The sequence below is a fragment of the Dermacentor silvarum genome, chromosome 11 (genome assembly GCF_013339745.2).
Source record: "Dermacentor silvarum isolate Dsil-2018 chromosome 11, BIME_Dsil_1.4, whole genome shotgun sequence".
NCBI lineage: Eukaryota > Metazoa > Arthropoda > Arachnida > Ixodida > Ixodidae > Dermacentor > Dermacentor silvarum.
The window spans coordinates 58,539,179-58,552,378 of record NC_051164.1 but is presented as its reverse complement, the minus strand read 5'-3'; the positions used below and the strand labels follow the sequence as shown (position 1 = coordinate 58,552,378).

Genomic DNA, 13,200 nt, shown 5'->3' with positions numbered 1-13,200 from the left:
TGCAGCAGAGCATACAGCGCACACGCCCATAGCGTAATCGAACCGCGTCTGTGAGCACCTGCATGAAGCCTGTATTGTTGTGCACCATTTAGAAATGAGAGCCCCACCCCTGTCGAGGAAATGGGGGTAAGCGAAGCTTGTGGCAAGACGACGCTGTCGCAGGCACTCCGCTTCGTTTGCCCTAAACTCAGGGTAGACGGCTCTTCGCTGACGTTTGGCCTCAACATCTCGCTCCCACAACTCAGAGTCCGCAAATCGGGTTCTCGCCTGGGCTTCGGAAGCCCTCACTCTAGAAACGGCACATCGACGACGAGCCCTTTCCCGAGCGCGTTCGCGGCGCCGTTGCTGAAACGCAGCCTACACCTCGGCGCAACGCACCACGCTGGGCCTTCCCATCCGCACGCCGAAACTGATCTCAGGTGAAGGAAGCCCGGCGGAGCATGCGCCAACCCCATTTCCTACCCCTCCTCGCGACACACCAAACGACCCTGATAGGTAGCGCGCCTCACGTGATCCGGCGCAGCTTATCCCGCACATGCTATTTCTTTGTTTCTTTCTTCCTTCCTTTCTTTCTTTCTTTCTGTATTTCCCTACTTCTTTCTTTCCTTCCTTCCTTCTGTCTTTCTTTCTTGTCCCTGGCTCATACCCACATATCCAATGCGGGTATGTGCCATAGTAGTTTCTGCGTTACATCGCCGGTACAGGCTAGCGTATACCAGCTTCGCTTGAAAAAGTCGCAGTTTCGCCCGAAAGTTGAAGCATTGATTGGGATAGCAGATTAGTAGACAGTAATACGAAGTAAAGGTTGTAGTTTTCTGAGCCGTATAAACTTGGAAACATTCGCTTACTAACTGAATTAACGAGCATGATGTCAGCGTGCACAAGCAAACATGAACGCATCACACTCGATGACCGCGGACACTTGCTGTCTAAACGCTGGCGTGAGTAAGCGCGGCTGCAGTGAGCAAAAACAGACAGCAGCAGATCGACAGCTTCGTGCTGTCTATCGCTTCAACGCAAACTAAGTGGCGAGAACACAGCACGCGCAAAGGTATGAGCCGTCTGCAGATCGCTTTCAAGATACGGTGCGCGCTACAGCGCAAATTAGGTAGTTGCTGGCGGAGTAGAAGCCGACTTACCTGCCTCCCGCGCTGCTTCCCCAGTTTCCTCTCTTTCGCGCGCAAGATTGAGCCGCAATCGTCAGTTCCGCTTGCGCCCGGTCGCGAAATACGCAGTTGCTGCCGGAGCACAATGCCACCCCCCCCCCCCCCCCAGCTCCAACCCCAGCCTCCGATGCTTTGCGTGCGACAGACGCGCCCAAGGCACCAACAGACGCGCGCGCTTCATCCCCGCTTTGCTACCTTGTGCGCGCCAGATTGAGCCACCATCGTCGGCTCACCCTCGCACGCTTTCACTCGCAATTACAGCGTACGGCGCACGCGATGATGTTATCGTCCTTGGACTTCGTAAAGAACATGACGGCGACAACGACGGTAGTAATGTGCCTGGAGTATCCACATCATTGCGATCACAATAAAAATTCGTGGAATGAAAACCAAAAGACTACGGAGCAAAAAAAAAAATATTTGTTATCGGACAGGGTGGCAGCACTTAATGGCAACAAATAGTTGAAAATTCGGAACGCTTTTAAAGCATACAGATGGCGCCATAAATATACGGCATCGACCATTTGTGACTTGTTCGCAGAGCGGTAAACTTACGAATTTGACCCTCAAAGGGTCAACTTTGACCTATCCTTGGGACGTGAATTAGCAAGGTGAGCGCATGGGTAAGCAGCACACGACAAGCTGTCGCCAAGCAGCACACGACAACTTTAGCCAAGCTGTTAAACGAAAAAAAAAATAATAACGTTTTAAAAAACACGGTGCGAGATACAATTACACGACCTACAGTGTTTCACAACCAGACATCGGTGGTCTTAACATCACATATACTTCATTCGATAAACTCATTTGTCTGACTAAATCTCATTTGCTGTGAAATAAAAAAAAACATGACAGACGGTCCACCAAGTTGAATATTTATTTGTTTACTATGACGTTTCGATCCCCACGTTGGAAGCTTGTTCACAATACTTTCTTTTGCCCACTTTTTAGTCCTTTTTCACGTTACGTTGCTTTTTACAGTTTCTAGATGACACTTAATTCGGTGTGCACACGGGAGGGCCATTTAAGTTTTTGTCGGGGGGCAATTCTATTATGACTGCACTTGGATGCTGGAAGCGTCTTCCATTTTGTTGAATGGCGTGGGTTGCGTTGAAGGCGCATTGTGTCGCCCGCCATAAATATCGCTACTTGATCAAGGCCTCTTCTACTGTTAAGTCGCCTTAATCGCAATGCAGAACGCGCAAAAAACGTCGTTAATGGACGAAAGGCTCTTCGCATAAAACTGCGACTAGAAGGGCTTGGAATGTAGCGAGTTAGGTAACCGGTTGAACACGGTGCCACTGAGGTACCTGCTCTTCCTTATCAATTGCTTCTTCAGGAATAAGCGTCGACGAACTTCTATGTACAGATACAGGGCGTCTTTAGCATCTAGGCCCTACGCACCCATGCCCTTGTGTCACTTTCCACATAGCCTTTTTATTGTTTTCGTGATAATTTGATATATGGAAAGCAAATAATATTTTACTAAAGATTATGTATATTTCACGCACTGTTGAAACGAACCAGTTTGCTAGTGCCTGGCTGTCTAGCATCGTTTGAAATGACGCAAAAAATTTACCATACCCTATGCCCGAGCAGTCGGGCTACTAACTGCAGCGGCAAGGAGACCGCATTACAGGGACGACGGCTTCACGACAACGACGTCAGTATGACGGCCATAAGAATGGCATAACGGCTCACATATTGCACACTCGCGTAGAAACTTTACAACCTGTTCCTATACATTGTCGGGCCGCTCCGTAGACGCTACAATATTGCCAGGAGGTTGTTATTAACTCATGACATGATGGCGCCTTCAGTGTATTAGTTTTCAGCTGCAACCCAACCTAAATGCACGTGCAGTCGAGTGCCTCTACAAAGAACGCCTCTACAACGTAAGGACATGTACGAGTATGCCCCTGTCCTATTGTGAGCGGTGTGGTGTAGAACCTTTACAGCGAAGTGTCCTGGGGCGACTTGCATGAACATTTAATAACGAAAGAAATAGCGAATTTAAGAACGCGTTCTAGTCTGGAATAGGATTTGTCTAGGGATCATTTAAGAAATCATTTTTAAGTTCGTTATTATGTTCATTATTAAATGTTCGTGCAAACCACCCCTGTATACCGAAAGATTTCGGAGGTCCCCTGCACTTCGCCATAAAGGCATTCGACTCTACCGTGTATTAAGTTGCGCCCGACTTGAGCTCAGCCCTGCTGGGAGGCTAGCGAGGCTAGGCCGGCGGCGCTACTTCTTTGCGTCCCTCCGCCTCGGCTCGCCCCTCCGGCTGCTCCCCGTGTGTCTCTTAACAGGGCCGCTGATAAATGAAAAGAAGGCGAGGAGGGCGCTGCGCCGCGGCCTGATGGCGGGGGAGAAATAGGCGGCTGCCACGCATGACTGCGTGTGCGTGCCCACTCTCCGACGGCGCCTGTGCTGCCGGCTATCTCCTGGCTCCTGTCTGTCTACGCAAGAAGTAGGTCAGCGGAGGAGTGGGGCGTGAGAGGAGTTCGCGTTGGCATTGGTTGTATATACGGAGCTTTGGGAGGTATTCGGTAAGAGTCCACCTTGTGGACTGTCCATTTCGGCGGCCGCGATTGGCTGCAGCTGCAGGAGCGAGTAAAAGACTGGCTGGCTCCTCGCTCGTGCTGCTGGAGCTAATCGGACAGCGGAAGTGGGCAGTCCACTAGGTGGACTCTTATAAAATACCACTGTTGGTCAAGGACTCTTGTCTGGGAATGTTGTATAAAAGCGTGAGAAACTCGCTACGAACGCCGTCGCCTGTGGACACCAATCAAGTTCTTTCAGAGCCAGGCATTGTATAGCCCATCGTCTAAGTGTTAAAAAATGCCCCATTGTGCTACTCGGATCCTGCTCCGAAGCCTCTTTCCATAGTACGTAGCGAGGGGGTCGGTTTACCATTTTGTAACAAAATTCAACATAGCAAATCCCCAATATAGCTAAACCCAAACATAGCAAATCCTACCACAGCGCCAGCTTCGCTGGACTTCCCTCTTCACAGGGTGGAAGGGCTCTGACTTTTTTTTTTTTTTTTGCTAGGGATAAGCAAGGCTATGTGGATCAACAAGCGCGGATCAACATAAGCGTTAGGGCAAAATTAGCATTGAGAAACGCATGATGGTACCTGCGCCTGCTAACTGTAAGCCGAGAGCTCGAGCGTACTGATCTCGTGCGTTCCTCTAAGTACAGGTCCTGACATTACCGCCGCTACTTTCATTGAGCCCTGACATTAGCGTAAGATGTACTTCGAAGTTATCATATATGGTAAGGACATTTCATCAAAAATAGACTTAACCTTTGAGTGCACCCGTCTGCGTCATTCAGCAAGCGTTTTCAAGCTGTCGCATCCTGAGTTCGTCAGCCTGCCAGCAATGCCGCATTTAGTGTTGCAGTGCAGTGCGCAAGCTAACCTGGCGGTTTTGCAGACGAGTTGGTAGGTGAGGTGGACAAACTTTGCCGCTAATAAGGAGAGCTTAAACAGACTAATTAAACAATTATTACCTTTTTCCTTAGTGCCTTAGGGGCAGTTGCTTAAACGATGAACTTGAAGGCAATCAAATTTTAAGGCACTCTCATTTTTTGAAAGGTCTTGAAAATCACACCTACTTCGAGATATTTCTTATAAAATTTCAACTATAAGTCCAGTCAATAACAAAATCGAGCGTCACGGGAGCGCAGAAAAGGCGGCCCCGCTATAATCTCAGATTGAAACGCCCTGTGAGGACAAACGCGAGGAATGTTGAAACTGAACGTCTGGGCCAGTCGCGGCAGCAACTGATACGGCAGGCTTTACCTGCACAAGCATGTGCCACTGTGTGTTGGGTCAGGATTTGCCGCGGCATGCTGTCATTCAAACTTCGCCCTGCACTTCTTTACGGGGCGTTCCCATCTGGCCCGCCACGGGACATGCTCAGGCTCGATACTGCCTTCATTTGGCCTTCAATTTTGATGATGAATATCTCAAATTACGTGAAATTTCTCGGTGTTCTAAAGAATTGGTATGACATAAATTGTGACGTCTCACAAGTTTTCCATATAAACAACTGCCGTTAGGTTAACAACAACATGTTGATTAACAAATTCTCCTATTAGTATTTTCAGAGTAACTTAAGCACCGGCTAAGTAATTCCGCTTCGCTATAGGGGTCATATGCGAAGACGAAAGATGTCTGATGGTCATAGTCTTTTTTTTATAAAAAACCTGCATCGTCTAGAGAAAACCCCCGTATAAGACACGCCGCTTAGAAACTCGTTTCATGGCCTTATGTATTACACTTAAATATACAAACTTGTTTATTGCTGCAGAAAATGGCGAAGATCGAGGTGGCAAAGCGCGTACAGGGAATGCGAGAAAATGTATGGTGAGTGGAAGTTCGTGGCTGAGCCCACTATTAAAATTTCTAAATATGTTAGGCTCCTATATGTCGCATGGGATATATGTGTAGTTCACGTTTGATTTTGTTATATATTATGGGTTCCTTTATTGAGATATACTCTTAATGTAGACAGGTCAGCCGCCTCGTCTGCAAAACTTTACCCTTTATGCGCGTGTTTTCAGACCCTTATGTTGACTTTCACGGAACTATGTGTGTATCTTAGTGTCATTCTTTTAGTCGCTTCTGTGCCTTTCTTGACTAATGCGCAGAACTTCGCAAATGGCCAATGTTCTGGACTGTTTCTCGCTTTTTGTGTGTGTGTGTGTGAGTTTTGAGGTTTGCTTGCCCTGCGAAGAGGAGTAACCAGTGCCAATAAAGCTGGTTGTGGTATAGCAGTAGACAAGGCGCCAATACAAACGTTAATCTGTCCTCTGATTTAACATCAACAAAAAAAAAGGGGGGGGGGGGTTGGGTCTTCATTTTCGACATGAAATGCATTTTTATCTATGTGGTATATAGCTGCGATTTCAAGGACACGCAGAGCTGTCCCAAGTTCGACTTGCGTGTATTATGTCACCTTTATTACGAATATCCTTTCTTTCATCATGGAACCACTAACAGCATGCATTATTTAAATGTGAGCCCAGCTCTGAAGATCTCTAGGCAATAATTTTTCTTTATCCTCGCCCATATTCTTGCCTACAATCATGCTAGTGGGTCAGGAAGTATTCAGCAACAATTTGGTGTCGCAATACTCCCTTGGCCATGACATTGCAGTTTTGAACGAGCCCAGTTGCCGCGCTAGTCGACTTTTTCTACTTTAAGAACGGAATGCTTGACAGTACTGAGTACATGGCCGCGTATTCACGAGCACTCTTACGCTAGAGTTTCTCGGAAGAAAAAACAATCCTCAGGCTTTACGTGTCATGATAAGCGAAGCGGCCGGCTAAAGCAAAAAAAAAAACACTTACAATAACGAAAAGCTTTGTGAATTCGGCCCTCCGCCCGCATTCACAACAAAATCTCTTACTTCAGAATGGCTCGTACGAGCAAATTTTATCCCGTCCCGATCCTGGACATATTATTAGGTAAGGTGGCTGACCAACGAAAAAAAAAAAACGCTTACCCATGAAGAGGCTCGTAAATACAGCCTCTGAAGTTTTGCTACGGGTCTGAGCACGAATTCACAAAAATTATCTTACGCTAGAACTGTTCGTAAGAGCAAATTCGAACCAATCATGATGCTGGGCATATCATTAGAAAAGGCGGCTGGCCAATGGCAAGTATCACTTACGTACGAAAAACTTTGTGAATTCGGCCTCTGTTTAACCCTTTATTGACGGGTGTTGCCCACAGGCAACAGACTATAAATATTTTTTTCTTGCTGAGTTTTGGTATTGAGTACGAAGTTTCCGGCTAAATATCTTCGGCCAACACTGAACGACAGGCAGCAAGAGTCATTGGTAGGTTTAGAACAGGAACACAAAAAGAGGAAGAAATTGATGTTGCCGCGAGTAATTTGAAAGTGCCACGACCCAAAAATGAGTCTTAGAGCACGACACTTCTTTACCAGTGGCTGGAGCAGCTTTCACTTTTAACATCCAGTGCGTCGCATTGGCGTGACATTGTAATGGGCACCATCCGACGGCGATCAGCCTTCAACCGAACCGTAGATATGAAGCACGGCAATATATCATCGTCTTTCTAGAATTACACTTCAATCGTTACTTACATTGCCGAAGTAGCGACCCTGTATAGGCGGAAAATTTTTCAGCATATGATTTCCTTTGAATATATTTCACCAGGGCGCAGTTCGCCGAGTTTCCTGCAGGGACAGGTGCTGTAAACCTGGGCCATGGATTTCCCAATTTTCCGCCACCGGAGTTTGTTGTCAAAGCACTCCAGTACCCAGACTCCCGCAGTGAGCTCCACCAATACACTCGGGCATTCGTGAGTTGCAACGTTTTTGCGTTGTCACTGTCATCACTTTCAAGAGCGATCTTTCTTTTATTATTATTATTACTTTTTATTATTATTATTATTTTACATTTTTTTTCCTTGCTTTAAGTCCGCCTGTATAACCAATGTCCTAGATTATCCCCCGATTGCTCTTCTCTGTTCCACGTGTAAAATTTTTCAGTTTGTTCTTCACAACCTATAGTCTTTTACTGTAAGGAACTCACTGATTCCGAATCAGCATGGATTTCTCACCGGCCACTTCACTATCACAAACTTCGCAAGTTTTTTGACACAGATCTGTGCGCCGTCACTTCAAGGGGGGCGAGTTGATACCATTTATTGTGTAGTGAAGCGCAGTCGAGGACAGCAGAAAACTAGGTGAGGTGATTAAGTTAGGAAATTGTCAGGCGCAAGTTGGAATCAGCTAGCGCAAGACATGGGTAATTGGAGATCACAGAGAGAGGCCTTCGTCCTGCAGTGGACATAAATATAGGCTGATGATGATGATGATAATGATGATGATGATGATTGTGACCTCAGCAAAGCTTTTGATGTAGTTAGCCACTCACGGCTTCTGATCATGCTTACGCACTTTGGTGTCTCTTGAGCAGTTACCTTCTTGGTAGATCACGTTATGTTAACGTCAGTGGCCAAACGTCTTATTTCTGCAAAGCAGCTTGCGGCGTCCCTCAAGGATCAGTATTAGGACCACTCTAATTTTTAATTTTTAGTATTGACGTTCTTTCCACTATTCGGAATTATTCATTCCTTCTATATGCCGATGATATCAAGATATTTAAGGCAATTCATACTGTTGATGGCTGTCGCATCCTGCAATCTGACCTGATTTTTTTTCTTAACGGTGCAAATATAATAACCTCAGCTTGAATGCTGCTAAGACCAAAGTCATGACTTTCACACGCAAAACTGCAAGCATTTCATTTTCTTATTCTCTAGATTCTGTACCCTTTTGTAAGGTCCTTGAGATCAATGATCTCCGTGTACTTTTGACACACCTTTACACTTTTAGCTCACACTAAACGCATAGCAATTAATGCGGAGTATGCACTCGGGAAGGGATATTCTACGATGGATCATATCCATGTCATGAATCAGGTAATAGAGAAATCTGCCGAGTACAATAATCCTCTCTATATGGCTTCATAGATTATGACCCTTTCTATCACCACCTGGCTCGACTGGCTTGGCGCTGAAGGGGAAGAAGAACAGCGTAGACTTGCCGCCCAGGCAGTTGGTATGCTCGGCCTGTAATCTTTTGCTGAATAAATGTCTACTACTACTACTACTACTACTACTACTACTACTACTACTACTACTACTACTACTACTACTACTACTGAAAAAGCATTTGATTCAGTAGAGATACCAGCAGTCATAGAGGTATTGCGCAATCAAGAAGTACAGGAGGCATACGTGAATATCTTGGCACATATCTAGGAGTGCACAGCAACCTTGGTTATCCACAAGAAAAGCAGAAAGATACCTATCAAGAAAGGGGTCAGGCAAGGAGACACAATCTCTCCAATGCTAGTCACTGCATCCTTAGAAGTATTCAAGTTCTTAGACTGGGAAGGCTTAGGAGTGAGGATCAACGGCGAATATCTCAGCAACCTTCAGTTTGCAGATGACATTGTCCTATTCACCAACAATGGAGACGAATTACAGCAAATGATTGAGGACCTTAACCGAGAAAGTGTAAGAGCGGGGTTGAAGATTATTATGCAGAAGACAAAGATAATGTTGAATAGCCTGGCAAGGGAACAAGAATTCAGGATCGCCAGTCAGCCTCTAGAGTCTGTAAAGGAGTACGTTTATCTAGGTCAATTACTCACAGGGGACCCTGATCGTGAGTAGGAAATTTATAGAAGAATAAAGTTTGGTGGAGTGCATACTGCAGGCATTGCCAAATCATGACTGGGAGCTTACCACTGTCGTTGAAAAGAAAAGTGTACAATCATTGCATTCTACCGGTGCTAACATATGGGGCAGAAACGTGGAGGTTAACAAAGAAGCTCGATAACAAGTTAAGGGCCGCACAAGGAGCGATGGAACGAAAAACGTTAGGCCTAGCGTTAAGAGACAGGAAGAGAGCGGTGTGGATGAGAGAACAAACGGGGATAGCCGATATTCTAATTGACATTAGGCGGGAAAAATGGAGCTGGGCAGGCCATGTAATGCGTAGGATGGATAACCGGTGGACCATCAGAGTTACAGAATGGATACCAAGAGAAGAGAAGCGCAGTCGAGGACGGCAGAAAACTAGGTGGGGTGAGGAAGTTAGAAAATTACCAGGCGCAAGTTGTAATCAACTAGCGCAAGGCAGGGGTAATTGGAGATCACAGGGAGAGGCCTTCATCCTGCAGTGGACCTAAATATAACCTGATGATGATGATGCACTATCTTGGCTATGTTTGCAGACTATCAAGAGAATTCCTAGACCGTTCCACATGTTGTACACAACAATCTGTCTTTCTCGACTCGAACACGTGTCAGTCGTCTGGAATTGCATTTCTATATCCAAAAGTGAAATTAAAGATCAGGTCCAGAAAACGCTTATCAGCATATATCATCACCGCTTTGCTAACACGGACACTGAACCTTGCTCTAGCACTGTTTGATTATTTTAATTCTCCTTACTTCGCTGCCAATGTAATCGCGCTAACCTTCTGTTTCTTTTCAAACTCCTTCACGGTATCCTCTCCTGCCCCGGACTCAGTTGTATCATGTTTCGTATTCGACACAAGATCGCCAGAGAACATAAACTTTTCCAGCTTCCTGCTTCTCGCGACCAACACTCAACCGTACACAGAATACTGAGTCATTATAACGCTTACTTTCATGATCTTGATATTGTCACAAGTCGTTGTCATTGTTCTTTTCTGAGCTTTGCATTGTTGTGTTATAGTTTCACATATTGTTCAACTGCCCTTCTCCTCCTTTTTCTTATGTATTCACCTTACACCTTGTTGTATGTTCGCCCTTCTTGTCACGCTCGTTCTTTTTATTCATTTATTTTAGTCATATTCATTGGCCGTATTTTTTATGTATACGTGCGCCAACACTTAGTCCTCATGGTTGTTGCTGGGCATGATAAATAAATAAATGAATGATTGATTGATAATTATTAGCGGGTGTGGTGGTGGCGGTGGTGGTAGCACACTCTAAAAATCCTTCCAGGCTTAAGAGCTTGTCTTCATGGCTAACAACATCACCCTTAAGGCGATATGTGTTTGATATCAAACGACCGGTACCTTAAACTGCACCTGTGCTGCGAGAGGTCTTTGTTGAAAACTGTGCAAGTATTCTGACCACCTGGTGCACACCAAAATGCATGACACGAGAGTTTTCTAGCAATATTAATGAAAGTTTATTTTATGGAAGTTTCGTGTTGTTAGTTACTGCTATCATCATGTTTACTTACCACAAAAAGTGGCCAAAACGAAAACTGAATTTGTTCCCATCAACAACTCCATCTTATCCCTTAAGCGTTATGGTGCACGTCAGCCATGTGCAGAACCAAGTACCCTTTATACATTCTTCCAGGGTGATCTGAAATATTTAATGTGATTGTACTAGTAGTAGCGCTTCTGCTACCACTAGCAGCGCCACTGCCGAGGAAATCCTTCGTGTCATGGCGCCCGAGTTTTGTTCGGTTCCTTTATCGTCCTCTTAGCGGTGTGTCATCGATCTTCGTGATTTCTGCTCTGTTCGTAACATCTGTGGCGTTCAGCCAGAATCATTTGCAGCGTTTGAAGACCCCCTTTAAGTAACGCAGTGTCCGCTTAGTTTGCTTGATTATGCGATTCTTTCTGTACGAGCTGCTTGTTCTAGCGGATTCATGTAGGGACAACGCAATTTAATTGAGATCAATAGCACTCTCGTCGAACTGGAGTTCCCATTAAGTTACTACTAATATTCTCGGCTAGCGAGAAGCCTGTTAATAAGCCGCTTTTCTTGGCTCAATGGTGGTGCAGCGCGGCATGACAGAGTTACCGACTCTTTCATACTATACACCACGCCTCCACAGGAATATCTGATGCCGACATTTTGCGAATACGTGCTTGTGGAGGGCAAGCATTCACAACTGAAATTTTCGAGCACACTAGTACTGAAAGAATTTCAGAAAGGTTGGATGACTTTGGAATTTAGTGATTAGAAAGACGTATCGCAAAAAATTGTTAATTGCTTATGAATCACTGTTGAAAGTGACTCCGCAAGACAGCACTTTCTGTCGATAAAATCCAAATGCGAAGTTAGAATTGGCCAACCACAGACGTTTTCATTGGGCGAGGCGGAAAGGACACGCGGTGAGCCTTTTACCAGCGGAGCTGTTAAGCTTTACTTGAGTCCGTTTCGTGCCGACAGAAAACTCGGCCCAGCTGTGCGACGCCGAGCCACGCCACCTCCTCGCATCACACACGTGCGTAGGGCGGAGTCTCGCCGCGGCATGCGTGCACTTCGCCTTCCCTCTCCCCAGCTGAGGAGAAGCAAGTGCTCGCTTCCCCGTGACGTCACTGATATGCTAGAAAGCTCTGAGCAGCCGGCGCGCCGACAGACTAAATAGGTGACCCATAAAGAGAGCGAGGGATTCTGGGATGCGCCGTCTGCTCGCTGTTTCCGGTTCGAGGAAACGCAGCCGCCACCACCTTTTCGCCATTGAAGCCTATTGACGCGCTTGTAGTCCGGCTTTGTCACACTCGAAGATTACCCGGTTGCAGGCGCCTAACAAAACCATGGTCGGCTGTTCAGCCGTTGGCTGCTGAAATTGAAGCGTTAAAGGTAAACTCATGTAACTGCGGCCTTGCAGCATCCTTTGCTGAGTCAGCTGTGCACAAGCATCAGAGGCATGGCTCCCACTTGCAAAACTGAACCATCAGTAAACGTAAAAAAAAATGAACGTACAGTGTCCACTTAACAGGCGGCGATGAGCTGTGTAAGGGCCGACATGGAAGGATTCCCCAAGATAAATATTTATTTCTCTAACATTGACTCAAGCAACAATAACTATTTCAGTACTCGGATGCACATATCTATATGTGCATGCGCACCATTTAACACTTAATATTGCTGCAGCCCACAATTTTCGTTTTGTCTGATTGTGCTACGTTTTTTTTTTTTTTTTTTTTTTTGCTATAGACAGGCAGAAACTTCTCCTGTGCACAGCTTGTTGCACAGAGCATAGGTGATGTTTACAACCTCAATCGGTGTCTGCTATTTGTATTGTTACGTGAAAGACGAGTCAGTAAGACAATCAACTATTAACAGGTTATATTTACAACATCGGTTACAGCGCTGACCGGATAGATTCACAGCGCGAGGCCAGCTCGTTCTTCCTCCTCTTTTCTCGAGCGATGGCGCCCGCGCGCCTCGTTCAAACAATGAAATACCACACGCGTGCAGCAATATACACCAGGTGTTGGCTCAAAGATGCTAGAAACACTTCAATGGAAGCTTCTAGTAGAACATGTGCGTGAACAAAAAAAAAAAGCTGTGCTGCAAATATTTTAACAACCTCTTGTCTCCTTAATAAATTTGTGCTTTCATATCAACTTCAGCCCTTCAGTTTAGAGTAAGTACCTGTGCACTTATGAACAACGAATCAATTCTTAAACAGCATGTGCAGTCGAGCCACAAGCATGTGTATGAATTGGAATTGTGATC

At 45.7% G+C, this 13,200-nt stretch overlaps 1 protein-coding gene across 1 annotated transcript in view; it reads left to right on the top strand.

Annotated features, from left to right (window-relative positions):
* Positions 1-5,488: 5,488 nt before the first annotated feature.
* The window catches only part of LOC119433155 (kynurenine aminotransferase), a 30,679-nt gene continuing 22,967 nt past the window's right edge, over positions 5,489-13,200 (top strand). The window contains exons 1-2 of the mRNA XM_037700294.2: positions 5,489-5,544; positions 7,365-7,509. Of these exons, the coding sequence (XP_037556222.1) occupies positions 5,492-5,544; positions 7,365-7,509 (198 nt within the window). The 5' untranslated portion in view covers positions 5,489-5,491. The remainder of the gene's footprint in view (positions 5,545-7,364; positions 7,510-13,200) is intronic.